The sequence below is a fragment of the Parasteatoda tepidariorum genome, chromosome 9 (assembly GCF_982258835.1).
Source record: "Parasteatoda tepidariorum strain Cologne lab strain chromosome 9, Ptep-v5.0, whole genome shotgun sequence".
NCBI lineage: Eukaryota > Metazoa > Arthropoda > Arachnida > Araneae > Theridiidae > Parasteatoda > Parasteatoda tepidariorum.
Genome location: NC_141763.1, coordinates 55585216 through 55603523, shown reverse-complemented (window position 1 = coordinate 55603523; position 18308 = coordinate 55585216). Strand labels below are relative to the sequence as shown.

Below are 18308 nucleotides of genomic sequence, written 5' to 3'. Positions count from 1 at the left end.
TTATTAAGCTTTAAAAGTAATGATTATACTCAATTTAACCGAACTTCATTTTTCATTCAAAATAAATCCGTGCGATACTTACTTTTTTCTCTTTATTATAACAAATTATTTATTTATTCCAGATGTAGAAAATGTGAGGAGAACATTTAAAAATGAGAAAAACTCATTATTTTAAAAGATTTTGAAATCAAAAACATATTACTTTATTTATGAAAAATTTCTTTTCACAAATAAGTATTTCACAGCACTTACCAATCATAAATAATGAATCGAGCAGATATGATATCCCTTAAAAAAATCTCTCTAAACATGTACGCAGCCACTAACAAAAATAGAAATTTCTCGAGGCACAAATTTTTCCAATAATATCTGCCCAATTAAGAATATCGCGTTGCTTTTTTGATGGATATCTATAAAACTCACTTTTGAAGTTACTTCGTCCATGAAAAGATATAAGTAGAAAGGCAGTGTGACGTGCTATTTACCACGCAAAAATAAATAAATAAAAAAAAGAAATAGCATCTTCTCTGAGAGTATAGCAAAAAACTATTTTCATCTTTGGTATAAAATAAAGTAAGTTTCCAGGTTTGCTTATTTCTGGAAATATAGGGTGTGAAGGAGAAAGATTTGATAGATAAAAAGATGCACTTTTCTTGATTAGCTTCTCAGCTAGATAGATAGGACTTTTAGGTATTTTATTTTGATTATATTTTGAGTCATTTTTATGTTTTTATATTAGATAAATAAATCGAATAGTTTTTTTTCTTTAAGTCACATTAATAGTTTTTCTCGAGAAAAGTGTTTTAGAATTTTTATTTAAGATTTCGGTATTGATTATTGTTTTTGGAGAAAAATAAAACTGAAAGGTAATAGTAAGCGTGAATTGGAAGAAAGATAAATGCTTTTTATTTATTAGAATTCCAAAAATGCCGAGGGATTTATTTAATGCAAGAATTTCAATACCACAGGTTGCAAAAAAAGTTGCAACTTAAGGAAAATTCATTTTTCTTATTTAAAAAAATATCCTACTTCATCTGTAGATAGCTCTGTAAAAAAAAAAAGAATTATTGTTCTATATATATATATATATATATATATATATATATATATATATATATATATATATATATATATATATATATATATATATATATATATATATATATATATATATATATATATATATATATATATATATATTATATATATATATATATATATATATATATATATATATATATATATATATATATATATATATATATATATATATATATATATATATATATATATATATATATATATGCAGTCCGACCCTGATTTAACGAATTCATAGGGACCAAAAATATTGGTGGATAATTCGTAATATCGGGGGGGGGGGCTAAAAATAAAAAAATTTACTAACCTTGTGAAATATTCGATCATGTCTAATAAGCAAATACACAAAATAAATAGAAATCTTACACTTTTTATTCAGGAACTTAAAAGGTTACACGCTGATTAATTTCGAATTTTAAAGCATTTCATGAGTAAGGTCTGCTTATTTCCTTGATTTCTTACTTTAAAAAATTCTTTTTCAACGTCATGAAGAGAAGAAAATACTCCTTTATTCACTGCATTCGGTAAGTTTTCACTGTTTCCAAACCGAGCAAAGCATCAGAAAAAGTAACAGTTTTCAACTGAAATACATTATCATCCAGTGTTGCTACTCATTGTTTCCAATGAATCTACTTCATTAACTTAATAAAATTTGTTAAATAGGGGTTCGAATGTATATTGACGTTTGATAAGGTGATGCAGTAAAGTACTGCTATCTATCGAGGGACGAGAAAGCTGCATGTTCATTGTACGTGGTCATGAATGTTATTGGTTGCCGAAAGTATATTCGTTGTCCTCTGACTGGGATTAAACCTGTAACTTTTTGGTCTGTAGTTGGATGTTTTACAATAGTACAAAACAATAATTTAACCCATTGTCACATATGCAGCTAAAACTTGCGCTACCACTCAGAATGAAGAAAATATACGTCTTACTATTGCGAGAAAGATTCTCAGGAAAATATACAGATCAACCAAAGATGGAGGTTTTTGGAGAATTAGGAGAAATTTAAAGTTAAGTGAACTATATGAAGATAAAAAAATATTTAATAAAAACAAAAAAATACAATGGTTTGGACATCTGGAGCAAATGGGTGAGGAAAGAGCAACAAAGAAAAATAGAGGGAAAGAGAAAGTTCGGAATCTCTAATAAAAAGATGGCTTGATGAGGTAGGGAGAGATCTGAAAATAAAAAAATAAAAAAATGGGAGGCAAAAGGTCAATTATCGGAAAAAATGGAGCTCTGTAGTAAAGGAGGCCATAGTCCTTCATGAACTGTAGAGCCGAGGAGTAATAAAGTAAGTAAGTTGGATGTTCTAGGTGGCCGGGTATGAAAGAATAGTCCCAATGCATGTCGTGAAAGGCGACAAAATTAGCTACCCAGCGTCCGGGGTATAGCCAGGCATCTTCTCCTGGATATTATATCAGAGAACTGGTCCTCCAGGTTGGGGTTAAGCATGAGGTTTACTACCTCATCTCGTGAAAAACTACTAGTTTCGAAAGGCAACCATGATAAATCTGGATAGACTCAACATCGAGGACTTCGGGAATTAAGGACCGCGTAGTTAAGGATCTTGCATTGGAAGCCCATGTGCGATTGGCCCAGATGCAGACCAAGGAAAAGGGAATGGATGATATATTGAATGATTTAGAAACTGTAAAGATCTCCAACAGAAAGATCAAGCTCAGGAACAGACGCGTCTGGAGCAATATAGGGTGTCGTGACAGGCTAAAGTCCACCCTGGGCTGTAGTACAAATGAAGAAGAAATTGGATGTCGTAAATCCCATGAAAAAAGGTGATCACCCAACCAAGTTAAATTATATGAAGCTTTAAATAGTTGCAGCCGAAGAGTCGTCAACCAGACAAATTTTATGTAAAGTAAACTACAGAAACTTGCTGCATTCAAGAGTTGTTTCTTTACATAAGACAGCAGAAAAGAGCTGTATCAAAATGCCTTGCTTATTGTTGTTTTTAAGTTAGAGTATTTTGAATTCGAAGAAGAAAAATATGCACATAAAAATTAAAATCTGTATCAATGGTTATGAGTTTTATCTGTTTACCAAACAATGCCATTTGACTGACTGAGAGGTAATCTTATAGTAAATTTCGGTAGTTCTATAGAACGTCAATTTTATGCAGGAAAGCTACAAGGACTATCACGAACAATCTACTGATGAAGGGGCTATTAAATATTAAAATTATTAATTGATATTAAAAATAAATTCAAAACTTTCACAACACATTAACACAGAATGCTAAAATATATTTAAATTCCACAGCTGTGAAATTGAGAAAACATCTATAGAATATTAAATACATTTCCTTGCTGAATTCTCAACAATCAAATTTAGTTGAAAATAAAAAATGAAAAAGTACAAATGTTATTGGTTATTTTGTATTTGCAGAAAAATATGTTAAATGAGGGATTTTTGAAATCGCAGCACATTTTTCAGCAATCTAAATGAGAAACATTTGGAAAGGAAAGATCATAATTACATTAAAATTAGCAACATCATTGGCTTACTTAGCTTTATTTGAATCTAAAGGTGAAAAGGTTAACTAGAAGAAATTTGTTATTACTTACAGTAAAGGGAAAAAAATTATTCTTATGTTTTAGCTTTGTATACTCACTTTGGAGCTGGATTGCCTTCTGCTTCACAAACTAGCCTGGTGCTCTGATATAGGCTTACTGTAGTTCTCGGAGCAGGATACACACGATTTATTTTTGGTTTAACTGAAATAGTTAAAGCTCTATTAAAGCAATTGAAATTCTTCATAGTATAAAAATTTACTTTCATATAATTTTTTATATAAATTTCTAAAAATTTAATTTTCTGGGATGTTCGTTATCCGTTTCGAGGCATTTCCCAACTATCTAGGTTGATCGAGGAAGTCTATCCCTTACAAAAAATAAGGTATTTTTGAGGTTATTCTGTGGCTGACAAGTGCAAAATAATTTACCTGAGGTAGAAAATGAGGTAATTTTCGGGCCCAAAACAACCGCATCAATAAATCTCTTCTTCAATCTCACCTACACCTCATAAAATCAACCAGATATATGGCTCTGGGAAACTTTTGCTTAAATTATTCACTCTTTAATTATATTAGCTAACTATACTAAATCAAATATGCTAATTAGTGAAAAAAGAAATAAAAACATGTACACTTTAAATATAACCTGTCTTCATTGGTTGCTCTCAAGTAGATTTCTATTAACCTCAAATCAACCTCAAGCGGGAAAAAAAAACTTCATACACTTTGAATATTATACCTAGAAATTACACCTTAAAAAATTGAACCTTAAGAGGTTGATTTTTTAAGGTTGACATTGAAGTCAACTTCAAATAAACCTCTAATCAATCTCAACATCTCAAATAAACCTCAGAAACATCTTACAGTTTTGTAAGGAATATTTACTTCAATTCAATTCATTTTAAGAATTATTTTTCATACAATAAGATACGAGAAAAAAATGAAATTATAACGGAATTATTGTAAAAAACGAAATTATGGAACTAAAATATTTTTGAAAATTATCTCACAAACAACTCTTGATTACGAATTGAATTAGAGAAAAAAGCTTATTGATTTCAAATTTCTTTCTAAAACTACAAATTTACATCTCGGATCCAATTTCAAAGATACTATGCTAAGAATGAAGAAAATCACTTAAAAAATGTATGCATTTTTTTTATAAACATAGAACAATTTTATTTATAGAATTTTTTACCTATTCAAAATCTTTTTCTGTTAAAAAATAAATAAATAAAAAAAATCATCCACACAATGCAAAGTTTTGAACATCAGAAAGAAAATGGGAAGTAATATAATACAATTTACGATTATATTAAAATTCAACGAATATTTTGTTCAACTTAAAACTTTGATAACTTTCTTCAATCAAATAATTTCCATAACAATGAGCGATGTGCATTTTGAATCTTTATCATAATTCTCGTCATAAAAGAATTCTAATTCAAAAATCACTGTGAAAAGCCTTTTCGAAGAAGGTAGAATACGAAATGGCCTTTCATACGATTCAAAAGGTTCTAAAATCCACTCTCAGTTCCATCTTGATTGAGAAACGAGTCCTATAATTCCTACGCGGACATATAGACTTCCTTTTAAAATCGTCTGCTGCATTTGAAGATCAAGCAGACGATCTGAAAGCCGGGCTTTGATATGTAAATCAGAGAAATCGTTTGGTAGCAAGTTAGGGTAGATGTAGGAGAAGGAGGGGGTAAAGAATGGATAAAGCTTAAGAAGAGAGAGATTTAGTTCAGGAAATTTTCTAAGACCGAATAAATGGTAATGAAAAAAAAAGGAAGAAAATTGACGTGGACAAAGGAAAATCCATCCGAAAAGAGAACTTTTCGTTGAAGTTCGATTTCAATCAAAAATGTCATCCGCAGATGGTTTTGACTGACTGACCTTTCTTTATTTGAAAGAATCCTTTATTTGCTCAGCGTTAAATGATATTTTCAGCTGCTGTCGACATTTACGTCTTGAAATATAACTTTTTTTTGAAATTATTGTGAAAACTGTTGTAGTAGACTTCAAACAATAAATGTGAAACGGTATTCTCCCATTTCTGAGAAAGTCATTAATAACAGGTCGAATTGATCGAATTTTGTCTGAAACTTTTTGATGGGTTACAAGAGCCTGAAGTAATCTCGAATGGCTATTGAAAATTGGGAAGGATATGGTATAGGTTATTTGAATTTAGCGTTTCTAAACTTTATAGAGAAATTGAGAAAAACTGAATGACCTGTTAAGTTGGCTAAAACATATCAGAAAAGGATGGACCTAAAGTAATCTCAAATAATAGTTCAAAATTTTATAAAATATTATACAGACTATTGAAATGCAATATTTTTTTACTTCATATTAGCAAAAACTGCACGACATAAAAATTGTGAAAAACAAATTTTTACAAAAACATAAAAAAATGTATTCCTCTATTTTTAAAAAAATATATAAAAATTTTTTAGAATCAATCAAGTCTGAAAATGTTTGTAAGGTAACATAACTCTAATATTATCACAAATAGTAGATTGAAATTATGGAGGGTATTGTATAGGCAATTGCATAGGCTATTAAAATGCTATATTCGTTTAAATAATCAATGTACAAAAACTGTATTGCATAAAAACGTAAAACAATAATTTTCTCTCTCTAAGAAAGACATTAATAACTAAAAACAACGATCAAAGCATGCCTGAAATATTTTGATAGGATGCCTGGTATCAAGAAATAGTTCAAAATAACAGGGAGTAGCTTAAATGAGGTAAGAAGTGAAATACTTCTTATAAATACGTGTTTTGGTTTTAGATTATCGTATTACACATTTAGTATAAGTTTCTTTTAGTGATTAGTTAAAACAAAGAATTAAAATGACTTTAGTAGGATACACTTAAACAATACTGCACAAGTTTCGGAGCAATCCAATTCATTTTACAAAATATCACCGGTTCTAATTGGAGGTTATTCTTATGTCTGCATATCGTGACTACCAACTTTCTTCAATTGTTTTTAACTCAACCTAACAGTTACTTCCACCTAATAATTATTATTTTTCATACATTCCATTTATATTAATAAAAAAACATACAAATACATTAATCTATCTCTATTCCATTTTCATAAATAACTCATTTGAATAGTCATGTACAATAAATGAAACCATTTTCGTGATCTTTAAATAAAACTGTGTGATTCTAAGTAAACAAAAGTCTGATTCAAATATCAAAACTAAAATGATCCATCACTTATCATTTTTCCAATAGAAAAGTCACCAAATTTGTGGTAAATTCTCAGATAACTCGTTTACAATTGCATTTAAAGCCTCGAAAATTCGAGAAGGTAGATAAAGCTTTTGTAGTTGAAATGTTCATCAAGTATGAGATGGAATTCTTTTTCATTTTCCCGTAAGTTGTGTGTTGTTAAAATACGTAAAGTTGTCATTGTCAAGTTATTTTTTTTTTAAAGAGAGAGAATATTGCATTGTAAAAAAAATGTTTACGGTTTCATTACTTTCAATCACAAATCTATAACAAACACATATTTTAATCTTAGGAGCACATTTCATTCCTTACACTAAAATCTAAGATTTTACAGCCGGCTCAGGAAAACAGAAAATATTTCCACAAATAAAATAAATGATTACCTTCCACCCCAACTGATTTCTATATCTTTGCTTTCTCCAAAATTGTTATTGGCAAAATAACTGTGTATTCCTGATTCTGTTCATCGAATGGAGATGAAATTACTATAGAATATTGCTCGATATGTTTTGTTAACTATCACCTTACTTTCATATTACTCTTATGTCATATTAAACATGTTACACTCTTATGTCATATTAAACATATTATACTCTTATGCCATATTAAACATGTTACATTCTTATGTCATATTAAACATATTATACTCTTATGCCATAATAAAATAAAACTGTGATCAAATTCAAATTAACTAAAATTCATTGCATCTTGAAAAATAAAGTAAAATTTAATTTATCTTTATTAATTCCTTTTACATTCAATTTGCTTCTAAATAACCTTTAACTTTAGATCTGAATCAGGCAAGTAGAAAATATTGCCACAAAAAAAATTAAGAAACATATATAAGCAATGCTTACATTTCACATCAACTGTGATTTCCATTTCTTCGCTTTGCCCAATATCGTTCTTGGCAGAACAGCTGTATATTCCTGAATCTGTTCTGCGAATGGGCCTGAACTCTATATGATCCTTGATGTCGTATATGCCAGAATGCCCAGATTTTCTCCAGATGATATTGGCTTTCGGATTTGCGTCGGCTTTACAACGTAATGTCAAGGACATATCCTCGACAATTTCTTGTTTTGGTTTTCCTTCCAGGCTTATTTCTGGGGGATCTGTAAAAGAACAAACTTTCTTTAAAAATGTCATTCTACTCACCCAATCGAATTTTTTTTTTTTACTTTCGTTTTCACGAAATGGCACCTAAATTTAAAAAGTAAGAAAAACTTTTACAGGGACTTGTAATTTATTTCACAACATTATTTACTGTTTCGTATTAATTCAAGGTTATAGTGTGGAAATTTGTAGTGTGGAAATTTGTAGTCTGCAACGTAGAGTTGCGACTTATATTAAATTTAATTCGAAATCAAAGCCAAGTAAATACACAAAAATTAAAATCTCAATATAATAATGCGAGAAGAAAAAAGTCAGTGGCTTATTTATTTATTATATTTCGTAAACCGAAAATCTGCCGACTGGCCTGTGTAGGGGGCAGGGAGCTGTCCTTGCATCAGAAAGGTCCTGGGTTCGAATCCCGGGCAAGACACGGATTTTTATTTCTCTCTCTGTGTATTCTATGTCCTTTTTGACCCTCTCTATAAACGGGTTGTGGTTGTGTGAATGGAGTGGCAGAAGTCGAATTCCTGGCCATAGATGGCGCCACTGAAAAACAGGAACAATCGCACCCCCACTGCCTAAAACAGGCATATGACAGAAAGAAAAAAAAAAGGGAAAAACGGAAAATCTTACCATACTATAAAACTCTAATGCCACCTTCATTCAGAAGAAGATAAGACCACCATCATAATGATAAGATATCTTATATCACGTGATTTACTAAAAATGAAAATGTTACAGGGTCAATGGTCAAATTTTTCCGCTTGCTCTCCACCTTCGGTTGACATCAGCATTATTTTTTTTAAGTATTATAATAGTGCTAACTTCTAGAATATTTTTGAAGTGGGAGCTTAGCCTCCTGTCCAACTCTGATAATCGCTTAGAAAATATTGTGGTTTCTAGACTTAATGCAGTTTTTCTTTCGAAAGTTGAAATTATTCACTTGAAGTGTATGTACTAAAAATAATTACTTTTGAACACGCTTGCCACACACCCCTTTTCAAGGTCAAACAATTCCCTGATGAGTCTATTAAGTTCTAATAAAAAAATAATTTTGATTAGCAATATTTTGTTAAAATAACACTTAAAACTAAAGGTAAATTTTATTATATATTTTTATATATGATAGAATTTACTAACAACAAACAACTGCAATTTAATATTTTTGTTTACCAAGTACGCTAATATATTAAATGAAATGTGCTCATGCTTCTCTTTGCGCTTCACTCTGATCAAATCTGTTAAAGAATATCTTCAACTGTAATTTATAATAGTATAGTAATGCAGTTTTCCCTAAAAAAAAGTTTAGCCGTAAAACGATTAATTAATTTAGACACCTATATATATATATATAAGTTTATCTTAAAATGTAGAGTATTAAGATAATATCATAGAATTAATTAACATAGAATTCAAATTCACACTGATTAAAATTTTAATCATATTTGGCTGATTTATACAATTTAAGATGCCAATTATGAGATTCTACATTAAACAATTATTTTTTTCGGGTATACGATTATTTATTATTGAAATTTATAATAACAATCGCTCTCATTTCAAATGCGTTGCATAAGGAATGTTTTAAAATGAGAATCGATTAAAATAATGAGATTTTTTTCAACTTTGGTAGTCTTTTTTAAAATTTAGGATATTTTTTATTAATTAAATAATATTAAAATTAGATTAGAATTTAATAATAAACACAATTACTATTTATTTTAATTGAAAATCACTCTTTTGAGGGCGACGTTGTTTTTCGTTTACACAAGAAATGTGTTGAAGTTATCAATATAAATTGCCTAAAAATATAAATGATAATGAAATTAATAGAAAATTTAATTGGAATTATCATTTAAATAGTTAACAGTAAAAAAAAATGTTCTCAATTAATCGAAATGTTATCTAAAGAAAACTTCTTGGATGATATCGTGATTAAAACTTTTCAGCTATATTTTCATTTTTCTCATACTCAAAACCAATCAAGGAATTTTTTGACGCATTTAAAGGAAAATACGCAAAAGAAAAAAGTTTTATTTTATTTTATCAAGCAAAGTTTCAATAAATATTTGAAGTTCAAAGTGCTAATGATTTTAAACATATTTTACATTTTGTGAATGTAAATCACGCATCAGATGTACAGTGCGCAAAAAATTAAACTGACTACTCTGAATAACTTTTTATTTGATCTTCATTTACTAGGACTCAATATTAATGGTTTGAGGATGTGAGCTCAAACATGCTAATTAATTGGTGCAGACGACATTTTAAATTTTGAAATCAGACAAAAAAGCTTTTTCGCTGAATAAACATAAATTTTTTCGAAGGTTTCGGATTTCTGACCTCCAATACTTTGTTTAGGAGAGCGGTCGAAAGTTTTGACTTCCTGATGCTAATTTTTCTTTTTGCGTAGTTCTCCATATCTTAAGAACTTTTTAAGCGACTTGAAAACTTTTTGCACACACTGATAAAAAAAAAAATTCCAAAGATAATTCAGAGAAAAATATAACTTCCCGTACATATTTATTACTTTTTATTGCTTTATTTTATAAAAGTCGGAAAAATTAAGAACATTTGAATGGTAAGGTATATTATTTTGTAAAATCTTAAAGAATGCCATTTTAAATGGCAAAATATAAAATTTAAGCAAAAATAGCACTTTTTCGAAATTTGGTGTATTTTTGATCATTAAATCAAAAGTTGTTCAAGGTGATCCGTTTCTTATTTTGCTTATTGAACTTAAAAACATTATACAACCCTTAAAAATATTATACCTATTTTATTATACAACCCTTAGTCCTGCCTTTTCCTACTTATTAATATTGTCTAATATATATTAAGTAATTGTCTTTATTGCCATATTGTCTAATAAAATATTACTTAATATGAAAGATATTTAACTATTTAAAACAATTAAGCATCATTTTGCAGGTATACATTATATTTTTAAGTTTAGACTAATCTGTTGAATTATTGTTTTTTTTTCTTCTTTTTTTATATTATTAATCTAAAAATAATATCTATATTGCTAGTAATTATTTTAATCGAACCAACCAAGGATTAAGAAAAAACAATTATCAAAATAAAAGATTTCGTTTCAAATTATCATTTGAAAAGTATAAATAGATCGTATGATTGACGGTCATGACAAATAAATAAAAATAAAATAAAATTTTATGTTTTTAGGCGTAGAACATCATTTGTCAGTGGTATAAAAGTGTTGAAATGTATGTTCCGTTCGTGCATGACCAAACACTACAATAGGATGACCATCGCCCAGGTTTACATCCGGGAAACTAATTGTCCAATGACCTGCCGGAACTAATTTATTCTTTCCGTGGAAGTTAACATGCGAGGTAACGGGAAAATGTGAAACAAAAAGAAAAACTGAAAATAATATTTCTAGCTTTCAGATTATTTAAATAAACATATCTTTTTCCAAGTTGCTTTGACGAAAATCTTTTTAAAACGTAAAGATTATTTTTTTTTATCTATAAGGAATAACTCTCTTTTTTTTTGAGTTTTGAACTTTTATTGCTAATTCCGATTTATCTTTATCAATTGTATTTTATTTTAATTATTGAAATAAGTAAAATATTCGAGTGAATGAGATTAAGTACATATGTTACACTGCACAAACAAAAAAATAAGTTTCAGAAGATTAAAAAAAATATATAATTGTAAAATTGTAAGATTGTTTCATTTTAATTGGTGGATTACTTCTAAAATAAAGGATTAGAGCAATTTGTAAATAGCTTAAATACTAAATAAGGAAGTTCAAGTTCTTTTTCCTCTCAAATGACTGTTCCAATGTTTTTCTTTAACTAATCCTTCTTGCCTTGCTTAGTGTAAATGTGTGGAAAATAAAGTGCACATAAATGTTTAATAAAAGTGTAATAAAATGATGATATTTCATAATTTCCTTACAATATTATATTTTAAAATAAGTCACTTATAATTGTACATTTTTAGAATAATTATGAATAAACATAAATTTTTAAATGCATTTTTATGGATTATACATGAGTTTAAAAGACGCAAGTATAATTTAAAATGAACTGTAGAGCATAGGTTTCCCATCTTTTTTAGAATTCCTAGCCAAGTTGGCATCAAAAAAAGGTTTTTAACGCGTTCAGTAGGGGAAAAATATTTAACTTCTTTATTTTTCAAGCTGTTTAATATTTTTGATGTAATTCATTTCTTTACAACGATAATTTATTAAAAATTCCAACTATCCGTTAAATTATTTATTGAAACAATTTTCTTATGTAAGTATATGAACGAATGTACGCATTTACATAAAATGGAATCGATTGAAGATTTTTGCAATTTTAGTTAATTTCGCTTAAAATCATTTTCATGCTCTTGAAACAAATTTATTTGTCCTTTAAATCTAGAAATAATTTACCTTATATATATTTTCTCGCACACATAACTCCATGGGTTTTAACTTACTTTCTTTATGTTCCTATCTTCAATTCAATGTGTGATAACGTCTTAAAATATAATTTTAATTGTAATATATTTTAAATATTCTGAAAACTAAAGGCGAGTAAATAACATGCATCATTTAGATTAAGTACGTCCAATGGTGCTGCATTTAAGCTCAGAACTTTTAGTTAATTTATCTCAGTGTTATAAATTACATATAATCTCTTCCCGTTCTCGTTCTTACTAACTAATTCTTCGTAAAAAAGTTTTCCATTTTTATGGAACAAAATTATTTCTCTTCAAACCAAGAAGATAATAGGGGAGGGTAGCCTAAAGCGGGTGGGTCGCCTAAAGCGGGTAGGCATTCGTATTCCGCCGCATGACGCGCAAGCGCCGATATCTAAGTATGCCGTGATTACCCGAATACTCACGAGTTTCAATCAGTCCCAGCGGAGAAGTAAAGTGACATGGCGTAACCAAGCACAAAATAAAAAAAATAATAAGTTTATTAAAAAAACTCAAAGTATGTAACTTGTGACTAGTCGAAATCCGACTTATTTTTTTTTTTTTATTGTCAATATTATAATATTATTCTAACACCATTCACCTATAAACTACGACGTTCAATTTCTTAATTTTTTTTTTGATTTAAGGTTATAATTTTTTTAGTAAAAAATATGCTTTTGGGCAAAGCGAGTAGGACAAAACGGATAGATACCCGGTTTGCCCCGACACATTTTTATACTTACTTTTCCTTATTTTTGTATAGATGGTTAATAAATACAAGAGAAAAACAGCTTGCACAACTTATTCAGGAAGAGGGTCTTATTTTTGCGAACTATGTCAAGAATAACAAATCATAATTTGAGACTAATAAAATAAGTCTATAATTGTTATTTAAATGTTATTTTTATCGTTCATTATACGTGTGATTAAGGTCTCATTATTAATGCTTAAGAAAATTAATATGCGCTTGTATTTGTAAAATCTATGGTGCTTACCTGCTTTGCCCGAACGGCTTACCCGCTTTAGGCCCCTTGTAGGGCAAAGCGGGTTTTTTCAGTGTTTTTTATTTTTGATAATTAATAATCACAAAATTTAAAATAACGTAATAATCATTTTTTTATTTTAAAGTTCAAGATCTCTCTTAAGAAATAAAATCGAAAACGCTGCGATAAAAGCCCAACTTTTGAGAGTTTATTGTTAACCTACCCGCTTTAGGCCACCCTCCCCTAAGCTTAAATTATTTATACTTAACACATTATATCAATGACTTATATGCATCTTTATATGCATTGAACAATATTGCATTTTAGTATAGCAATTTTCTTGAATGAAAAGAAGGAGGCACATTGTTTAGATCAATATAGTTTTTGTTAGATAGTTTTTTTATTCTACTTCAAAGCTGTACAAGCCGAAATAGTTTCTGTATTCTTTCTTACTATTTAATAAAAAATTTAAAAAAAAAAAAAACATTCTTATGAACATAACTATCTACATTCAAATAAAAAAAAATTACTTTAAATTACTTTTCCTTTACACGTGACACCAAAAAAAAAAACTGTTTTCATGTACAATGTGCGATATTGTCTATGTATGCAATGGAATATTTAGCTTAATAAATTTAAAACTTTTTTGAATATACAGACTAAAAAAATGGTGCGTAAACTAGATTAATGGTATCCAATGTTGTATTCAAGCTCATAGTTTTTATTTATTCAACTTACGATATCTATATAAGCTTAAATAGTTTCTGTACTCTATCTTAAAACTTAATTTCTTGAAATTTTTTTTATAGTTTTATGAAACGAAATTACTTCTCTTCAAACCAAGAAAAAATTAATTTAAAATTTCTTTTCTTTTACTCATAACAACAAAAGATTACTGTTTTCCTATACAATGAGCTATATTGTGCATATATGCAATAGAATATTTAGCTTAATAAATTGAAAACTTTTTTTGAATATACAAACTAATAAAAATGGTACATAATCTAGATTAATGGTATCCAATGCTGCATTCAAGCTCTTAGTTTTTATTTATTCTACTTCAGAGCTATATAAGCTTAAATAGTTTCTGTACACTTTCTTACCACTTAGTTCCTTGAAAAAAAAATTTCCAGTCTTATGAAACGAAATTACTTCCCTTCAAATCAAGAAAAAATTCACTTTAAATTACTTTTCCTTTACACATGACACCAAAAGTCTTATCTTAATGTCTTTATATGCAAATTACCCAATATAAAGCTTCAAAGATCGCGAATAGAAAAATAAAGTAATATCAACCCAAAGCTTCTATACTCAAAATCCAGCAGAAAAAAATAAATTAACCCACGAAAATGGAAATTTAAATATTTTTTATGAATTCGTATATACATTAATTTTTCCCTGAAAGCCGTATTCTATCCCCTTGATGAAGGGTGAGGTGGTGGGGGAGCGGCTCAATGGTCACCCCCGCTGTGGCTGACCGCAGTTACAGTGAAAGGGTACCCGCAGAGAATTTTATGCTTCGTCTACCACAACGGGAAATGTATGAAAAAAACGATGAATGATTTATGATGATTTTGTTCCTTTTTTTTATTGGAGGTTTTTTCCTGTTCTTTTTTCTCTTCTTATCCTTTTGTGCAATCGTTAGTCACTGTAGGAGTCTATTAAATAGGATAAAAAAAAGGATGATAAAAAAAAGAAATTCACTTTTGTAGGTAAGATAATTTCTTCTTTGCATTATCCCCGTCCCTTTATAACTGATTTATTGGAAGAATAATAATGTTGTCCATATTTTGCTTTGTCACTGATTCGACATTATTAAAATAAATTGTAACAAAGTGACATCAGTGATGGGATTTTAGATTAATATATTTAAAACAAATTTGGTTTCAGAATAAATTTTGTTTTGTAACAAATGACTTGTACTTAAAGAGATGAAATTTGGTCATTGAAAATGAAATGAAATTTTTGATTTTTGTTAATGCAAGAAATAATAAACATCAGCAAAAATATGCTGTATAAATAGTATCCAACTCCATAATGCAACACTATCATTTTCGACAGATTTTCTTTTTTTTTAAATTTTTTTTAAGAAATACATTTCTTTCTCTTCTTCGTCAGCTTTGACTTCGTTGAAGTAAGTTATAACAAAGGAACATCAGCGATGAAAGTTCAGGCTTATAAATATAAATAAATAAGATAGATTTAAGATTTTTTTTTTTTTTTAGTGCAACGAATAAATTATCCATTTATTAGTTTATTTATTTAGTTTTGCATTTTCAAGGATTAAATTTCTGGATTACTATTAAAAAGTATAATTTAATAATTTTCATTTATACAATGATAATTATTAAACATAATCATGGTTTGTGTTAATAGTCATTAATAGTCATAAATAGTAATAGCGAATTGAAACATTTTTGCACACAATTATAAAATTAGTTTAAACAAAGATTTTTGTAAATATTTGTTATTCTACTTAATGGTAGCCGAAAATTACTTGCATTGGAAGGTATACGATTTTTACATCATATTAAAGACTGCAGTTTTTCATGGCAATATACGAAGTTTAAGAAAAATTGAAAGAATAGTTCTTGAGAAATCAAAATTTAAAAAAATCAAATATTTAAAAGCATATTCATAGAATGAAAATAAAATAAGTATTCAAACAATTAAATGTCATGAATTTAATTAGAATTCATAAAATAAAACAATAAACTCAACTTATAACAAGTAATTAAGCTAATAACCGCAGCAAGATGCTGCATTCGTTGGAGCGAAAAGCGTTAACAAAAATCTTAAAAAAATTTGTTGCTTATTCAGATACTTTGGCACAAAAATTAACAATCTTTAACTTTTCTCTAGTTTTATAATTATTTTTTGCTGAACAAAATTTAGCTGAAAATAACTAACTATTAAAATTTAACGATAAAATTAGATTATTTTTTGATATCTAACTTTCGGAACTTAATTAGTGACAAACTCTTAAATTTAAATTTCATATCTCCATTGTCAGTTGAGGAATATTAATTTTTTTTACTTGTAAAGAGAATTAAAAAGAATATAATTTTGCAATTTTATTTCAACTGCACTATATTGTACTATTGCTTTATATATATATATATATATATATATATATATATATATATATATATATATATATATATATATATATATATATATATATATATATATATATATATATATATATAACAAAAAAATCGACTCTCCAAGAAGCAATCATCCGATTGCTTTGAAATTTCGTATGCATGAATGTTTTGAACAGATATGGCTGGAATGATGCAGACTGGGGTAGTATAGTTTTTAGCAACGAGTCCCGCTTCCGACTGTGTCCTCACGATCATCGAAGACGTGTTTGGAGACACACAAGGCAGAGGGGGGATCCTGCCTTCACTATTAACTGCCACACCGGCCCTCATCAAGGTATTATGGTCTGGGGAGCCATTTCCTTTGACAGCCGGACCTCTTTGGTCGTCATTAGAGGTACACTTACAGCACAGCGGTACGTCGACGACATCCTAAGACCTGTTTTGCTACCGTTCCTTTTGCAGCGCCCTGGGCTGGTTTTTCAGCCGTGCAATGCCAGACCACATACGGCACATGTTGCTATGAACTGTCTGCAAGCTTGTCAAACTCTTCCTTGGCCTGCCAGATAACCAGATCTCTCTCCCATCGAGCATGTCTGAGATATTATGGGAAGGCGATTGCAGCTGGCACGGAATGTCGATGACCTCGTTCGACAATTGGATCGAATTTGGCAGGAAATACCGCAAGAGACCGTCCGGGAGCTTTATCGGTCTTTACCACGCCGTGTGGCAGCTTGTATCCAGGCTAGAAGCGGGTCAACACCTTATTGAACTTGCTACTGTAACTCTGCAATAAATTATTCAATTGTTCTGAAATTTTAATCATTTACTATTCTGCACATTGTCTTCCAATCCACCAATTTTCGTTTCAATCGGACTACTACTTCTTGGTGCGTCGATTTTCTTGTTATAGAGTGTATATGTGCGTGTTTGTGTGTGTCTTTACTTTTCTATTCTCGAGAATAGAATTGGATTCATGATTTCTCACTAAAAATTTAATATTAATTATTAGTATTTTATTCATTTGTTTTAAAATATGCATGTAATTTCTAGACAAATTTACTCAGTATGTCATAATGTCAGATTGTAGATTTTCAGATTGTAGCAAGTCATAAAATTGAAATGTATATGAAATGTTAAAAAAAAACACTTTTATACACTTATAAAGTAATATTTTATCTGATAAAATCTGTTGCGTGGAAATTTAACTAGATTTGTAACTCTGTAGATAATATTTCAATAATCTATTTTTTTGTTTATAATTATCTTTTGCAGAATGAAAATTAGTGTCGAATGAAACTTAATATTAGTAAAATATATTTGGCTAAGTAATTGAATTATCTTCAATTATTCCTCTTTTTTCAAAATAAGTGATATTATTTACAATATTAAATTTAATTTTCTCGTTAGGAGTTCGAAGAATTTGCTAAATTTCTCACATAAATGAGTTATAAAAAATATCATTTCAATAAAAGAGTATGACTTATTCGTCATGTTTATTACTTATTTATAGTACGACAAAGAAAGGAATTTATATGTTGCTTTGTAACACTTTTTATTTGCTTAAAAATATTTCAGCGAAGTGACGTTTAAATAAATATTCGTTTTGACATGTTTGTTTATGCAATAAACATAATTTAATATTCATTCTTTGTGCATTATTAAATTCAATCTTAAAGTTAATAAGTATATTATATTTAGCATTGTTGAGAAATATTAAAAAAAATAAAACAAGACTAATTTAATAGATTTTATAAGATTATTCTAATTTATATGCATTCCCGTT

At 28.6% G+C, this 18308-nt stretch overlaps 1 protein-coding gene across 7 annotated transcripts in view; it reads right to left on the bottom strand.

Annotated features, from left to right (window-relative positions):
* The window catches only part of LOC107440873 (irregular chiasm C-roughest protein), a 152675-nt gene that overhangs the window by 43468 nt on the left and 90899 nt on the right, over positions 1–18308 (bottom strand). For all 7 annotated transcript variants that reach the window (XR_006225823.3, XR_015429236.1, XR_015429237.1 and 4 more), the window contains exons 4-5: positions 7740–7997; positions 3731–3833 (exon numbers count right to left, since the gene is read on the bottom strand). Coding sequence is in view for 4 of the 7 variants with exons in the window: in XM_043047972.3 (XP_042903906.1) it covers positions 3731–3833; positions 7740–7997 (361 nt within the window). In the remaining 3 variants the exon portion in view is untranslated. The remainder of the gene's footprint in view (positions 1–3730; positions 3834–7739; positions 7998–18308) is intronic.